General features: G+C 42.9%; 1 protein-coding gene across 4 annotated transcripts in view; it reads left to right on the forward strand.

Annotated features, from left to right (window-relative positions):
• The window catches only part of LOC126162705 (acyl-CoA Delta-9 desaturase-like), a 177,158-nt gene that overhangs the window by 121,493 nt on the left and 38,442 nt on the right, over nucleotides 1–17,223 (forward strand). For 3 of the 4 annotated variants that reach the window (XM_049919362.1, XM_049919360.1, XM_049919361.1), the window contains exon 2: nucleotides 8,636–8,933. In XM_049919362.1, coding sequence (XP_049775319.1) covers nucleotides 8,654–8,933 — 280 coding nt within the window. In that variant the 5' untranslated portion in view covers nucleotides 8,636–8,653. Of the gene's footprint in view, nucleotides 1–2,978; nucleotides 3,001–8,635; nucleotides 8,934–17,223 lie in introns of those variants that run through there. The other variant, XM_049919358.1, reaches the window with a different exon arrangement.

The following is a 17,223-nucleotide window of genomic DNA, read 5'->3' on the forward strand; positions in this document are numbered from 1 at the left end:
ACCGTCACTGTAGTGACCGTCCCCGTGTTGTAGGCATGGAACTGTATCTCACAAATTGACACCCGGCACCTGTAAAACAGAATACATTAATTCACGTTTGCATGCTCATATTCAACATTCTCGCGGTTACGTCCGTTATTAAAGTACTAGAATTTACATTTGCTTATCACTTACCGGCCGAAGTGGCCGTGCGGTTCTAGGCGCTGCAGTCTGGAACCGCGAGACCGCTACGGTCGCAGGTTCGAATCCTGCCTCGGACATGGATGTGTGTGATGTCCTTAAGTTAGTTAGGTTTAGCTACTTCTAAGTTCTAGGGGACTAATGACCTGAGAAGTTGAGTCCCATAGTGCTCAGAGTCATTTGAACCATTTGAGCTTATCTCTTGCTTATATACTGAAGAACCAAAGAAACTGGTACACTTGCCTAATATCGTGTAGGGCCCCCGCGAACACGCAGAGGTGCCGCAGCACGACGGAGCATGGAATCGACTAATGTCTGAAGTAATGCTGGAGGGAACTGACACCATGAATCCTGCAGAGCTGTCCATAAATCCGTAAGAGTACGAGGGGGTGGAGATCTCTACTGAACAGCACGTTGCAAGGCATCCCAGATATGCTCAACACTGTTCACATCTGGCGAGTTTGGTGGCCAGCGGAAATGATTAAACTCAGAAGAGTGTTCCTGGAGCCACTCTATAGCAATTGTGGACGTGGGGGGTGTTGTCCTGCTGCAATTGCCCAAGTCCGTCAGAATGCACAACGGACATGAATGGATGCAGGTGATCAGACAGGACGCTTACGTAATCGTTACCTGTCAGAGTCTTATCTAGACGTATCAGGGGTCCCATATCACACCAGCAACGCATACCCCACACCATTACAGAGACGTCACCAGTTTGAACAGTCTCTTGCTCTGACATGCAGGGTCCATGGATTCATGAGGTTGTCTCCATACCCGTACACGTCCATCCACTCGATACAATCTGAAACGAGACTCGTCCGACCAGGCAACATGTTTCCAGTCATCAAGCAATCCGACGTCAGTGTTGACGGGCTCTGGCGAGACGTAAAATTTTGTGTTGTGCAGTCATCAAGGGTACTCGAGTGCACAGCGCACCGGGTCTTGGTCCTCATCACAAGGGAGGCACGCACGAAACGGCTCACATATATTTCTCATCTTTCACAAAATTGTAGCAGATACTTCGTGTAACAAACGCAGCTCCAGTGTGATGCGCTTCTTAAGCGAAGTCGAGGTTCAACATACCGTACGAGAACGCTAGTCGAGCAGCAGCGTTTGCGCTGAAGATGCTAGAGTGGGAGTGGGAGTGTGCCAGTACCAAACACTGGTACCTCAACAAAGAAGCGTGTTTCTTCAGAAAGGAGAAATAATAATAACGATAGTCGTAGTGGTACGTTTGGGGAAAACTGTGGGGGAGAGAGGGGTAATTTGGCGCGGCGAGTAAAATGACGCACGTCAGTATGTCTAACTGTGAGAGCTGGACTTATGTGATCGGTGCTGCCATCTTGTACTCAGTTATGCAAATAAGCATACAGAACGCGGGACCTGTTACTTGTCAGAAGTCGGCGCAAGAAGCAGGAGTGTTTTGTGTCTATTTCTTCTAATAAGTGATCTCTAGTCACTAAGAGGTAAGCCATTTGCCGTTGTGTTAAACTAGAAGTTTTTGTTGTTATGCCTATCTCTGCACGATTATGTAAGTATTATATAAGTATTATTTGTCTGTAACTATACTTTCGTGTAAGACATCCGTGTTGGGGTATTTTGACGCACGGGGACCTAGTTCGTCATTTTATCCCACTTCAGATTCAGACTAATGGGAGTAAGCAGCTAAATGAGATACGTTAACGTATATTTAATCAAAGCAGAAATAATATAGTGCATCATTTATACATGAATGGGTTCGTCTGTTCAGATACCGAGGACGTACACTCCTTAAACAGAGAGAGCTTCTTGGACAGGGTGTGCATTTAAAAAAAAGTGGTCAGTGCTGTTCATAATGGAACAGCACGACATAGTAATGAAACATGCAGCAAAATTTTTAAAAAACTGAAACATGGACGCGAATATAACAAATGTGTAACTGAGTCGAAAAACTGTCACAACAGCATAACTATAATAAGGATGCTTCATGTTTGTGTAAGTACAGATATATTTTCGACAAATACTGCCTTGCCACTTACAATTGTTCCACTTGTATCTGGTTAGTCACAAGCACATTATTTTCTTTGAGCTCCAGCACTATAAACATGTTCAAAAATGGTTCAAATGGCTCTAATCACTATGGGACTTAACATCTGAGGTCATCAGTCCCCTAGACTTAGAACTACTTAAACCTAAGTAACCTAAGGACCTTACGTTAATTTACCCGAGTTACCCAATAAGTCGGTAACGGAGGTAAATGAACTTACGTATAAAAGTTTTAAAAATTTTTGTATAAATCTTCTGATTGTCTTTATCGCGTTAATACATTACTTTGCAACTTATTACTAGTTTCGGTTACTAAACAGCCATCTTTAGATCTATAATAGTAACAAAAAACAGAAAATTGCCTTTAGGTTGAAATGACTTCCAAAATTTTCAAGAACAATATTATTTCATAAGAAATGAACATTAAGTAGCGAAAATGTATCGCTTCTGTAAGGAATCCGTGTCTACGAGTACAATGTAGGCTAGAATGCAATCGTCTGATAGTGTATCTTGAAACTATCTAAATAACTGGAAAATAGCTGTCAGATCAATGTAAACAATTACCAGTTTTTAAGACACATTATTTAAATAGGAGTTAGAACAGAAATAGAACTGATAAAAACATAGCATGCTCGCTAATGAGACACGTTTTCAATAAACTGTGAGATACAGCAGTGAATTTACAGAGTACAATTCTTTTTCTTTATTATTAGGTTCGTAGTTGAGGCACTCTCTCACGCTGTTGTTGCTGAAAATTCGTGCAGAAAGAGCTAACAAGTCCAGAAGGACACCCAGGTAAAGTTTACATTAGAAATTCGGCGAGAAAGTCTCATATCGTACATCATCGTTTTCCTTGGTGGAGAACTGCTGTTTCTGGACGGCTATGTGAGAAAAAAAAGTTGTATTTCTTTACACATTTAGTACATCAGCTCAGATATATTTAAATTCGTGAAGTAAATTAGTTGCCATTGTTCAGGGAAGGTAAGGTCAACAATTTTCGCGGAACTCATTTCAAATTCAGCATCGATGTAGAGCTCACCTGAGGAGACGCGTGAGTAATTATGTACAGATTATTTGCATATTTCTTTGATAACATCACCAAATTAAAAGCTACATGTTGTCGACAGACTGGTTGGAGTCCAACGAGTGTGCAAAGGAGTCTGCTCCCAACATCCGACGAAGACAGCCAGGAAAGATGTCGAAATATCGTGAAAGAGGAAATGATATTTTAGGTGCAAACCCCAAAAATATGTCTACTTAAAAGTGACGTGTTTGACTGATACGTGCTAATGAAGGCATAACAGTTGGATTGTCATACCCTATAAGTAGGAGAATAGCGTTCGCGCGAGAGTCGATTTGGTAACTTGCGTACCTGCTGTGAGCAAAACGAGGAATAAAAGTTTCTGTAATATTGTTTTGTGTCCAGCTTTCTACATCGGGAAACAATGAGAGTTACAGGAGCGTGGGAAACTTCTTTACAATAGACGGAATATTATTCTACGATCGTGTGCTTATCTGATGGAAAAGTGCTGTGCCTGATAATACAGTTTGGGTGCAGCTGTTTGTTTCACTGCATACGATTAAAACACAACGCCCTAAAGACTCGATTGTTCTCAACCTTTCAACTTTTTATTCTGTTTCTCTGTAGCATTATTACCAGTAGGCTCTTTCCTGTGACTATAGTGCAGAAGCCATTTGAACATACATGATGTAGAACATTGCAAGATCTTAGGAGCACGAATAGACTTCACATAGTCCTGGCAGTATCTAATATGTTAAAGGGAGAAAGGAAGAGTAGAGTTTGCCGTCTCGCTCATTATATGAGGGACAGTCAAATGAAAACGCGACAGATGGAAATAAACTTTATTATTTCAAAATCAATCTCCGTAACTGTTAATAACTTTATTCCGCTGTAAGAAAGGCTGTCCATGCTTTCATTGGAAAGTGTTTACAGTTGCCTACAGAACAATGATTGTATCCAGTCACGCATGTTTACCTCCGAAGCAAATCGACAGTCACGAATGTCTTTCTTCAGGACTCAAAAAATATGGAAATCGCATGGGGAGAGATCGAAAATGTATAGAGGATGTGTAAGAGCGTGCCAGTGAAACTTCTGCAGCGTACTCGAAACAATCTTGGCAACTTGTGGGCGGTCGATTATTTCGGACGAAGAGATGCACGTCTGTCTTTTCTTCCAGTGCGACAGATGTATTAAAGTTACAGCGACTACTTTTTTTAAAAAAATAAAATGCTTACCTAATTTTTTGCCATCTGTCTAGGTTTCATTTGGCTGCCCCTAATAGATGGAGCACAAGTTAGGACTGCGGGAGAATGAGGAAGGAAATTGGCCGTATTAGTTTTAAGTAAGTGGTCCTGCCACATCCCTTAAGCTACTTGGTGAAAACACTGCATAGTGAAGTCTGTATGGCAGGACGATGATTTAGACGACTCTCCCATGCGAGGCTCGTGTTTCAATCACTGCACCATATTGATCAGTACATACGTCTAAATGCAAGCAAATTATTATTATGAATTTTGTATCAAACTTGACGACAATATCAGTGTTTTTTTCGGTAGTGACTGCTCGTGTGGCATTATTGGCTTCAAGGTCAGGTTTTTCGGTCGCCAGGTACTACTCTCTCCATTGGACGCCACCTCGGCGACTTGCGCGACCGATGAAAATGAGATTAATGATTGAGACAGCACAAACACTCAGCTCCTTAGCGGAGAAAATCTTCGCCCCGGCCGAGAATCGAACTCGCTGCCCCGCTTTCTAGAGTTAGCGGCGCTAATCACTTTTCCTTCCATTTCTTCGTTATTATTATCAGCATTTTTCCGGGGCGGATGTCACATGATTATCCCTTCAAGTTCATCGTTGAATATTTCACTCTGTTTTTTGTTACAGAGGGCAGCCAGCCCTCTGACCGAACGCAGTGAGCTACCGCATCAACACCACTACACCCCGCGTTGCTCACCCTTTTTTTTTATACGGAAAGCTGTTTAACGGCAAGTTGCTAGGCTGTGCATAAAAATTTTGGCCATAAGTTAGCACACAATTCTCTCTGTCTATTATCTAACGAATCTTTATTACTATGGTGCACTACAGGGTAGGCATGAGGATCAGCGTAACTCCACACAATGGCAGTGCTTATACAACGTAGTAAAAATGTTACATTAGGTAATGGACAGTACGTTTAAAACTAGTAGAATTCACTTACTTAGCTTGTCCAACAAACTGTGCGATTTTAAGCGTCGTATAATTTATAGGATAATAGGAAAATATTCGCTCTCTGAGTTCACGTTTCTTCCGTGATACGCCTACTGCCCAGTTACATGCTTTCTAAACTTACTTCCAAATTATACAGAATCAAAAAGTCAAAACAAAGGAAGGCCAACCGCCCCAAAATAGGGCTGCTCTACGCCCTATGTAGCCGATTATCGACTTGAACAGCTGCAGACGTCAGTTACCAGCATAACAAGTTTAAAATCGAGCTTGCGGTATTTCTCTGTTTCGAGTTAGGTATTCAACACTCATATCTTTCCTTCTCAAAGCTGATTCTGAACAAGAGCTGTCAGCTATTGTTCGGTTCGAATCAACAAATAGTGTGTCTGTACTGATGAAACGAAAAGTAATTCGAAACACAATGTGAATGTCGAAAAATTAAGGAAACACTCACCGTTTGAACTTAAACCTGGTGTCAAATATACCGACAACATTAAAAGTGTACCGAAGCGGCGTAGTAATCGTAATAGCGTAACGCTGAACGCCGTCACACGCTACTGGCAGAAAGCGTACCACGTTGCCTTAATTGTAATATATTAAGTCCAGTAGCTGCATCCTTCCGTCGAGGTCTCCGAGAAGTTATATTTCAACAAGATAATTCTAGACTAAGTGCTGGTTGTGCTGCCCTGACCTCTCTCGAAACAGAAGGTGTTGGACTGTGGTCCCGGCTGGTACCTTCTCCGGATCTCTCAACCACCTTAAACATCTGGTTGGATACTACGGTCGATGAAATCTGGTTGAAGTGACATAGAATGATGGCCCATTATTTGTCATCCAAACGCAATTCGACCCGATGCCTAGACGGTTTAAAGTTATTATAACTGCCAAAGTTGGCATCTCTAAAAATGGTTCAAATGGCTCTGAGCACTATGCGACTTAACTTCTGAGGTCATCAGTCGCCTAAAACTTAGAACTAATTAAACCTAACTAACCTAAGGACATCACACACATCCATGCCCGAGGCAGGATTCGAACCTGCGACCGTACCGGTCGCTCGGCTCCAGAGTGTAGCGCCGAGAACCGCACGGCCACTCCGGCCGGCTGGCATCTCTCTCCACTAGTTTTGGACCCGGTACACCTCGCAAATCACCAACAAATCTAGTCATGTATTCATCATGTTAGGCAAATATGCCTGTATTGCATAGCGAAATACCTTCCGATTACACTTCAGTTAGGTGGTAGGAGGTCAGTGTGTAACATATCATTTCCTAGTCCAACCGGTGCTAGTCAGAACCTACTGTCCTGCCTTTATGGCTAAGGACTTCCTCGTGACGCTACGTACTTCCAAGCAAACGGTAGAAAGAAACGTTAAAAAGCTCTGGCAGGAAGAAGCTCGTTGTTATAATGCGCTTTAAGCAGGAGCAGGACACTGATCATGGAAAAGCTTGAATTCTATTCATGAGGTTCATTGGCTGAAGGGGCAAAAGTGAGCGATTGGTGCCCGGGAAATTATTGAAACAGCCGCTAACCTTCGCCTGGCTCAGACGCAACTAATAGTCTCTGTGACACGGAGGCTATATTTTAAGAGTTGATTACATCTACTCGGGAGTGACTGATCCCCAGTGAGCAACAAAGTTGTTTCATCAAGTAAGGTAATCTTTGAAATAGTTCACGAGCGCGTATGGCATGAGGTGGCTTGCAATACCGTTAGTCTGATTTCCTCGGTGAGTGTTGCAATTTTGTTTATTTATTTATTTATTGCTTATTTAGCCTGACCTCTCTAACATCTCACCAGGAACAACATGTAGAAAAAGTATTTTATAACAATCACAGTAATTAATAAATATAACAGTTCGCAGTATAATAATAATAATAATAATAATAACAATAATAAAGGAGATAAAATAATGGGGGAATTCAGAATGGTACATATTAGATATTATATAACAAACTCAGTAATGATAATTTGCATTATTAATAAAAAGTAATAATGGCCAAAAATAATAAAAGGAATTACTATAATAATAATAATAATAATAATAATAAAGGCCGAATTCCAACACTACAGCACAGTCGTCAAACCTGAATGCTTATATGCATGTGAGACAATAGCCAGGAAGGGACTTTCAACATGGAAGAGAAAGAAAGGAAATTCCTTACAAAGATTCTTGGGCCCAGAAAAATATCTGATGAATTTAAGTTCCGCCTAAGTTCAAATCAAGAACTTTATCAACGATTTTAAAATATCACCACCACAATGAAGAAAAGAAGACTGTCTTTCTATGGACATGTTAAAAGAACTGAATCAGAGAGGCTCGCCAACAAGATTCTTCTCTTCCAGGAGAACAGGAAGACACAAGTTCCACGGGTGAAAGAAGTGCACTGGGCTCTAGAAAAATGCGGGATCACGGCAGAAGAAATTGTGAACAGGCAGATCTTTAGGAAAAAGGTTGCGGAGGTGAAGAATTTGTTCGAGGAGAAAACGAGGAAGAATAGAGTATTCTCGGCAGAATAACGTGCACGAGTGAGCCAACGAATGAAGGAGTACTGGCGAAAGAGGAAGGAAGAGTACTTTAGAAAGTGAGGGAATTTGTCAAACGTAGCCCATAGATTGCTGTAACGAAAATAAATAAGTAATAAAGTAGTGTAGGCATTAAGATTAATCTTGATAAGTTCAGCACTTTTGAAGCCTTTTTTGGTCTTAGAAGAAGTGGAAAGGATAATGAAGGAGTAGAAGATTGCAATGAAAGCGACGATAGCTGCTAGGAAAGAAGAGAATTTCAATATAGAACTCTGTAGACAAGGTGAGGAAAAGTGTTGGGGGGTGAAGGAAGGGGGGGGGGGGGAGAGGTTAATGAGAGCGAGGTGCTGAGGAGAAAGCTACTGTGACAGCAGGTCTCTGTCGCTTCGTGTCGGACCTCCTTTTCCCGGCGTAGTGCAGCAACTCGATATGCCATGGACCTTTGAAGTTTGAAAGGATTTTCTCAAATATTTTCTGGAATATTATTCCACAGTCAGGTTCCTGATACAGAAAATGATTTAGAGAACGTGACACTGTTGTGTGGCGGTACTCAGTTGTATTCGAACAGGTAAAACTTCGTTCCGTTCCCTATCCTTCCTGGACCTGCTACTTTAATGGCCAGCAGTTTATTGTTAAGGTTGTCTGGAGAGCCAGGGTCGTGACCGGCCGCACTTTGTTGTTGACAGAAAAGCGCTCGCTTCGCGATGGCGCCGAACGTGACGACTCTGACGCTGTTGGGCATGGCGGAGACGGACAGCCGGCCGGGGCTGCGCGCGCTGGAGAAGCACTCGCCTCCAGAGCCCGAGCCGGAGAAGCTGCCGCCTCCAGAACCAGAGCCGGAGGAGCTGGAGCTGGATCTTGCACCGAACTACGAGTGGCGCATTGTCTGGCGCAACGTCATCGCCTTCATCTACCTGCACACCGCATCGCTGTACGGGCTCTATCTTGCCATTACCACAGCCAAGCTGCTCACTGTTTTCTGGGGTAAGTGGCGATGCGAGATGTTACGTTATTTTTGCCCGGCTGACTCGTAAGCAACCTAGGCGAATGTATACCGTCGCTGATTGAATGCAAGTCAGTGCGAATATTGTATGCCATCACTCGTAAAAGTTGAAAAAGACTTGCCGGCCGCGGTGGTCTAGCGGTTCTGGCGCTGCAGTCCGGAACCGCGGGACTGCTACGGTCGCAGGTTCGAATCCTGCCTCGGGCATGGGTGTGTGTGATGTCCTTAGGTTAGTTAGGTTTAAGTAGTTCTAAGTTCTAGGGGAGTTGTGACCTAAGCTGTTGAGTCCCATAGTGCTCAGAGCCATTTGAACCATTTGAAAAAGACTTAAGTAGTTGTAGAAATACGGGTTATCAATAAAACTGGAAACATGTTCCTGTCGGTGCTTCGGTTGTACACTGAGATGGTAATAGTCCTGAAATACCTCCTAATATCGTGGCGGATCTCCTCTTGTCCAGCGTAGTGCAGTATCTTGATATGCCATGCACTCAACAAGTCGTTCGAAGTGAGCTGCCGAAATATTAAGCCGTGCTGCCTCTACAGCCTTCCATAATAACAGAAGTGTTGCCAGTGAAGGACTTTGCACACGAACTGACCTCTTGATTATGTTCCATAAATGTTCGATGGAATTCATATCGGGCGATGTGGGTAGCCTAATCATGCGCATTAATTTTCCAGAATGTTCTTCAAATCATCCGCAAACAGTTAAGGTCTGGTGACGTGGCTCATTGTCATCCATCAGAGTTCCTTTGGGGACATGGGGTTCATGAACGGTTGCAAATGGTCTCCAAGTAGCGAAACATAACTACTTGCAGTCAATGATCGGTTCAGTTTGACCAGAGACTGCAGTACATTCCACATAAACACTGCCCAGACCATTATGGAACACCACCAGCTACCTTGTTGAAAACTTTCGTCCACGGCATCGTGCGGTTTGAGTCACACTCGAACCCTACCATCAGCTTTTACCAACTGAAGTCGAGGCTCACCTGACAAGGTCACGGTTTTCCAAGAGTCTAGGGTGCAACAGACATGGTCACGAGCCCAGGAAAGGCACAGCAACCGATGTCGTGCTTTTAACAAACGTACTATCATCGGTCGTCAGCCGCATGAAGGCCAAATTTCGCCGCACTGTACTAGGGGATACGTTCGTCGAATGTCCCATATTTATTTCTGCGATCATTTCACTCATCGTTGCTTGTGTGTTAGTACTGACAACTCTACACAAACGCCGCTGCTCTCGGTCGTTAAGAGAAGGCTGTCGGCCGCTGCGTTGTTCATGGTGGGAGTTAATGTGTGAAATTTAATATTCTCGGAACACTCTCGTTACTGTAGATCTCGGAATTGAATTCCGTAACTATTTACGAAACTGAATATCCCATGGATCTAGCTACAACTGTAATTCCGCGTTCAAAGTCTGTTAATTCCCGTCGTGTGGCGAAAGTCACGTCGAAACCTTTCCACATGAATCACCAGTGTGCAAATGACGGCTCTGCCAATGCATTGCCCTTTTATATCTTATGTCAGCGTTACTACCGCCATCAGTATATGTGTATATTGCTAGCTCAGAACTTTTGTCACCTCAGTGCATAGCGGCATGTCCTAATCGCGTCCGCGACCAGAATGTACGCACTCTTAGCGCGTCTAGGCAGGCGAGACAGTTAACACGACTTATTGCTCCCCAGATTTACAAGGAAACAATTATTGGCAGACACGAATTGAGTCTCTGTGCCCGATTTACGCGTACTCGAGCCAGCTTGACCCTTTAAGCCAAACAGTCTCCGAAGCAATCATTTCATTGATCAGTTGCTGCTCCCATCAACATAAAGGGATTGGACATAAATATGGAAACACTGCGAGAAACGCATGCTTAAAGACAATAGATGAGACACTAGCCTAATTGTAAGGTTGCGCTGTTGTATTTGACTCGAACGGCGCCTGTGTCATGTTCAAAAATGGTTCAAATGGCTCTGAGCACTATGGGACTTAACATCTGAGATCATCAGTCCCCTAGAACTTAGAACTACTTAAACATAACTAACCTAAGGACATCACACATATCCATGCCCGAGGCAGAATTCGAACTGTGTCATGTCTTCAGTACGTTGCAAGTGTCAGTCGCGCTCAGAACAGTGTTCTGTGCACTTGTGACTAGATTTGTCGGGGCTAAGTAAAGTCGAAAATGGACAGATTGTTGGTGCTCGTATGGTGAGTGCTACCGTAACCGGGGTAGCCGAAGTGATTCGTGTTTTATAAGACACCGTATCCAAGATTTATGTCGCTTACAGGGAAAACGAGAAAATAGCATCCGCTAAGTCACAACGCGAACTGAAATGTACGTTCCGTGATCGTTGTAACCTCCCCACAAAAATAATACACATTTAGTGTAACCTCAAAACAGAAAAATTCCCAAACTTATCAACAGTAAAAATTATAATTATGTCGTTCACATACAGTGTAACGTCCCAACAAAAAATAAAATCAGTAACCTGGTAATAATACAATGTAACTAAACTCTCAATTAAATTGTCGCTCACTTATAACTTTTCAATAATTAACTGTGAATTTAACCTGGTAAATTTTGGACGTCAGCAGTGCTGCGTCATGGCCCTGAAAGATCATTCTGAATAAAAAAGAAAAATTCTTACCTCAATGAAGTCGCCGGATAACGCATATATATCTGCCCTCTTACAATAAATTTTTCTGGCACAGCCCTGTGCAATGCTGGCCGATAGATTTGTCATTTATAAAAGGAAACAACTGATTTTTCTTTTGCAATAATCGGGATGATCATGGATTGGTGAAATTAGTAAATTCTTTAAATTGAAATGAATGGTTATTAAAAGTTACTTTTTATGACAAAGATTATTATTAAGACATTTTTAAAACATTTACATGGGACTTGAGATAACAATACTATATATGCGCGAGGCTGCTTTTTTACCTTATACAATAATGCTCGGGCTCCGGCATCGCTGCACCACGACCGGCCCAGCCAACACGATACACCAGACCAGACTAGACTGCTCGCTAGCAACAACTTACTGCTAGTGCTACACAGTTCCTACTGCAGTCAACACTGCTCTCTGGTCTCAGATTCTCTTATACCTTACATATCGCAGGCAGCGCGTGAGCAATACATCGAAATTACATCTGCTCGGACCTCTTACATCGTGGCAGACGATTGTTGACGAGGACTTTGACGAAAACTAAGAGGACAACAGAAATGAATGTCGCACTCGCGAAACCTGTTATCACCAGAACAAGACGAAAGGAGCTTCCTAAACTGGGAATTGCTGGCTGAGATGGAATTCCAGAACCACTAATCAGTGATCCAAATGCCCGTAACTGGTAAATTTTGTGCTGAAGTCTAAACGCTAGGACTGTGGAGCAATGGAAGGAAATCATTTGGTCGGGTGAGTATGTTGCTCACGGTCTCCAACTTCAGGCCGAGTTTACGTCGCAGGACTGAGACATGGCGGGTGTTCTATGATATTTTGGGCAGCCTTTCGTAGTTTTCCATCGGTCCCGTGGTTACTCGGCAAGGCTGCATTGCTGCCTAGGATTGCCATTTTCGGTGCCCAGGTCTTTCCCGTGGCACAATTTTGTTCCACAGTGGTGACGCTGTGTTCCAAGACGACAGGCCCCACTTCACACAGCTCGCATCCTCCAGAATTGGTCTTGTGAACACGAGGATGAATTTTCGCATCTTTTCTGGCCATCACAGTCACCAGATCTCAGTATTATTGAGTCTTTGTGGCCTACCTTGGAGAGAAGGGTGCATCATCGGTATCTGCTTTCATTATCGTTATCGGTCTTGCCTTTATTTTGCAGAAAGAATGGTATGAGATTCCCTTGTAAACCATGCAGAACCTCTATTTATCCATTTCTATACACCTGGATGCTGTTTTGAATACCAACGGTTTTCCAACACCGTATTATGTTGGCAGTTATAAGAGTCGAAGAGCATGAAAGGGAAGCAGTGGTTGGGAAGGGAATGAGACAGGGTTGTAGCCTATCCCCGATGTTATTCAATCTGTATATTGAGCAAGCAGTAAAGGAAACAAAAGAAAAGTTCCGAGTAGGAATTAAAATCCATGGAAAAGAAATAAAAATTTTGAGGTTCACCGATGGCATTGTAATTCTATCAGAGACAGCAAAGGACCTGAAAGAGCAGTTAAACGGAATGGACAGTGTCTTGAAAGGAGGATATAAGATGAACATCAACAAAAGCAAAATGAGGATAATGGAATGTAGTCCAATTTAGTCGGGTGATACTGAGGGAATTAGAATAGGAAATGAGACACTTAAAGTAGTAGATGAGTTTTGCTATTTGGGGAGCAAAATAACTGATGATGGTCGAAGCAGAGAGGATATAAAACGTAGACTGGGAATGGCAAGGAAAGCGTTACTGAAGAAAAGAAATTTGTTAACATGGAGTACAGATTTAATTGTCAGGAAGTCGTTTCGTAAAAGTATTTGTACGGAGTGTAGCCATGTATGGAAGTGAAACGTGGACGATAAATAGTTTAGACAAGAAGAGAATAGAAGCTTTCGAAATGTGGTGCTACAGAAGAATGCTGACGATTAGATGGGTAGATCACATAACTAATGAGGAGGTATTGAATAGAATTGGGGAGAAGAGACGTTTGTGGCACAACTTGACTAGAAGAAGAGATCGGTTGGTAGGACATGTTCTGAGGCATCAAGGGATCACCAATTTAGTATTGGAGGGCAGCGTGGAGGGTAAAAATCGTAGAGGGAGACCAAGAGTTGAATACACTGAGCAGATTCAGAAAGATGTAGGTTGCAGTAGGTACTGGGAGATGAAGAAGCTTGTACAGGATAGAGTAGCATGGAGAGACGCATCTAACCAGTCTCTTGACTGAAGACCACAACAACATGTTTTTGGTGTTTCCATGTTTTTATCCACTCCCTGTAACTGCTCAGGAAGATGCTTCTAACAGCTGAGACTTTCCAGAAGCTTGTGCCGAACAGGTACTGGGAAAAACCTACTATCATGGGAAAGTCAGTAGTCCTTACGCCACTGTATTAGGTTCCGAGCACAGCTCACTTACAAGGATTACTTGAAGTCTGACTCATCATCTGCAAGCTTAACAAAGCCCCCTTTCACTTAGTACTGGGAACCAGCCCTGACATACACAGTAGTCAAGAGGATGAGTCCACGAGCGCGTCGAGGAGTCATATGTTACAACCATAGGCCACCTGCGTTTCGGCAGCAGTTCTATTTCACACAACCCACATTTACGCTTCACGGTACGTTCCATAGATTGAAAATGACGCTACATGTTCTCCTTTCTGGACAGACTCCTTTGAAGCTACTCTATGATGTACCTGTAGTAGCACCCATGGTAGAAGGAAAATACCAGATGGTGAACTCAGTCGCAGCTACAAGGTTGTATTGAATTCAGATGCCCTGCTTTTCACACAGTAACCACTGCTACGAACATCCCTGTAGAGAACAAGCTCGTAAAGTATTCAAAGAGGATTAAAATACTAGAACGTTCCTGCGAAATGTGTGTTCCCATTCTGGAGCCCGGCGTGACAACTGTTTCAACCTTTCTTGTAGTTTTCTTCTCTTCAAGAAGTCAACTATACTTGATTCACCGAAACAAGAGACGTACTGTAAACACGGCAAGGCGCGTGACCACAGCGCTGCCTTCGAGGGGTGTACAAGGCAGGGGCGTCAGAAATTAAAGAACGAAAGTCATGTTTTTTGTAATTTGGCACCTGAACATGATAAAGTGATCCGAGAACTGACTTCCGACACCTTTTTATACATTACATTAAAATTTATTGTCACTGCAAAAGAGAAATATTTAAGCTTTCAGGAAAAGTAGTTTTTTCGCGTTACTCTATATTTATCACGCCATATCTCCTAAACTTTTTTATAATTGCCTTCAGTGCTATATGTTGATGACGTCTGCAAATTTTCTGCCCAATAGAGTCAGTAATAGTGAAGTAATAAATTAAAATCTCACGTCTGATGGACAACTTTTACCAAATCATCATCCGAAATATAGTAAGCGACAAACTTTTCCCCTTTAAATTTTTTTGTGGGGGTTTAAGCGAGAAAAGTTTCAGAAAGGTTTGAATTAAATTTTGCAGTTTCTTCGAATGCGATGTGTGCAACCGTTTGTCCTTTATGAGCGATGTATTGTGCGGTTCGCAGGCGCTGCGCTCTGTCAGTGTGGCCGTCTCAGTTGCAGGTGTGAGCTCATTAGTGGGTGTTGTACAGCGGCGATTTCGGGATATCTTAAGTTCATCTGTAAAGACGCTTGAAAGACTAGTTGTTGGTTAATAGAGTAAGTATATGTGTTTGTAGTCACGCTGAGCGTTCACTATTTATGTGCGCAACCAATAGCATCGCATGGTTTCTTATTTTATATATTCACTTATTTCATTAGCATCACATACGGCTGTCCTCATTATGTCATCTAAGGATTCAGCGAGCGAGGTCGACGTGTTAGTTCTGAGTCCACCAAAGAAGCGAGCAAAGAAGAAATCACTAAGTTCTTCTGAGAAGCACATGGTGCTTAATGTGTATAAAACGGAACCGTTACACCCATAGCAGTCGATGAGTGACATTGTTTCGAAAACAGCTGCAGCTACAGGTTTTGGACGTTCTTCAGTGTATCGTGTGATAAGTGAGAACAAGGCCACACACTCTTTGAAGTCTCCCAAGAAAGGAAAATTAAGACAGAAACTTTCTGAAAATGTTGATGACTTCGATAGAAATGCGATACGAAGGAGACGATTTTCTTTTCGTAACGAATTGACAAAGTGCTTACAGTCGTGAACTAAGATGCAGATCTGGGCAATTTTCGGAGAACTACATTTTATGAGTTATTGAGAGAAATGCCGCCCGCAGTGGCCGTGCGGTTAAAGGCGCTGCAGTCTGGAACCGCAAGACCGCTACGTTCGCAGGTTCGAATCCTGCCTCGGGCATGGATGTTTGTGATGTCCTTAGGTTAGTTAGGTTTAACTAGTTCTAAGTTCTAGGGGACTAATGACCTCAGCAGTTGAGTCCCATAGTGCTCAGAGCCATTTGAACCATTTTTTTGATAGAAATGAATGCCAAATAGGTCCGGCGTGGGCGCGATAGCATGCTAATAGACAGGGATGACATCATTTTACGGAGGCGGCGTTATTTTCGAACCATTGAACGGTTGAGAGATGACGGCAGACCCATTTACTATTTGGACGAGACGTGGGTGAACGCAGGACATACCAGAAGTTACGTCTGGGTAGATGATACTATAAATTCCTCAAAACAAGCGTTTCTGTCCGGATTATCCACCGGAAGCAAAAGCCCATCAGGTAAAGGGAAACATCTGATTATCGCACACATTGGCAGCAAAGCAGGGTTCGTTGAAGGATGTTTGTGGACTTCCGAATCCAAGAAAAGTGGAGATTATCATGAGAAGATGTGCGCCGAAACCTTCGAGAAGTGGTTTCAAGATGTCCTTCCTCGGCTTGAGGAAAATGCAGTTATTGTTCTTGATAATGCGCCGTAGCATTCTCGGAGAAAAGAAAAAGTTCCCAATGCGAATTCCAATAAGCACGAAATATCAGAGTGGCTAAAATCTAAAAACATCGATTTCGAAGATGGTTTGTTGAAGAAAGAACTTTTAGATATAATTGAAAATCACAGAGCAGCGCACAACGAATACGCAATAGATGAAATGGCGAAGAATGCAGGGAAAACTGTTTTCAGAATTCCTCCATACCACTGTGAATCAAACAAATATACTGGTTAACTACAACCAACTGAAGTAATAGCTCCTAAAAGTAATGATTAGGTTCGTAAAAGTTACAACTTCGGTTCTTACTGGATTGGATTAGATTGATTTGGTGGAAGAGACCAAACAGCGAGGTCATTGGTCTCATCGGATTAGGGAAGGATGGGGAAGGAAGTCGGCCGTTCCATTTCAAAGGAACCATCCCGGAATTTGCCTCAAGCGATTTAGGAAAACCACGAAAGCATAAATCAGGATGGCCGGACGCGGGATTGAACCGTCGTCCTCCTGAATGCGGTTCGTACTGGCTTGTGAGGTGCAGCAGAGCAACTGTTTTGACTTGTCCCCGAACCGTCCGTATCTTAGCCTATGATAACAATAGCCATATTCATTCGGCAATACAGTTCTAATCTGGGTAGTGCCTGTGTGGGAACAGCTTTGCTTTCGTTAGTTCAAAGACATGCAATGAATCTGCATTCAAGATGTAGCTTCTTAGAAGGACAATGACTGC

The sequence above is a fragment of the Schistocerca cancellata genome, chromosome 2, assembly GCF_023864275.1.
Source record: "Schistocerca cancellata isolate TAMUIC-IGC-003103 chromosome 2, iqSchCanc2.1, whole genome shotgun sequence".
Classification (NCBI taxonomy): Eukaryota; Metazoa; Arthropoda; class Insecta; order Orthoptera; family Acrididae; genus Schistocerca; species Schistocerca cancellata.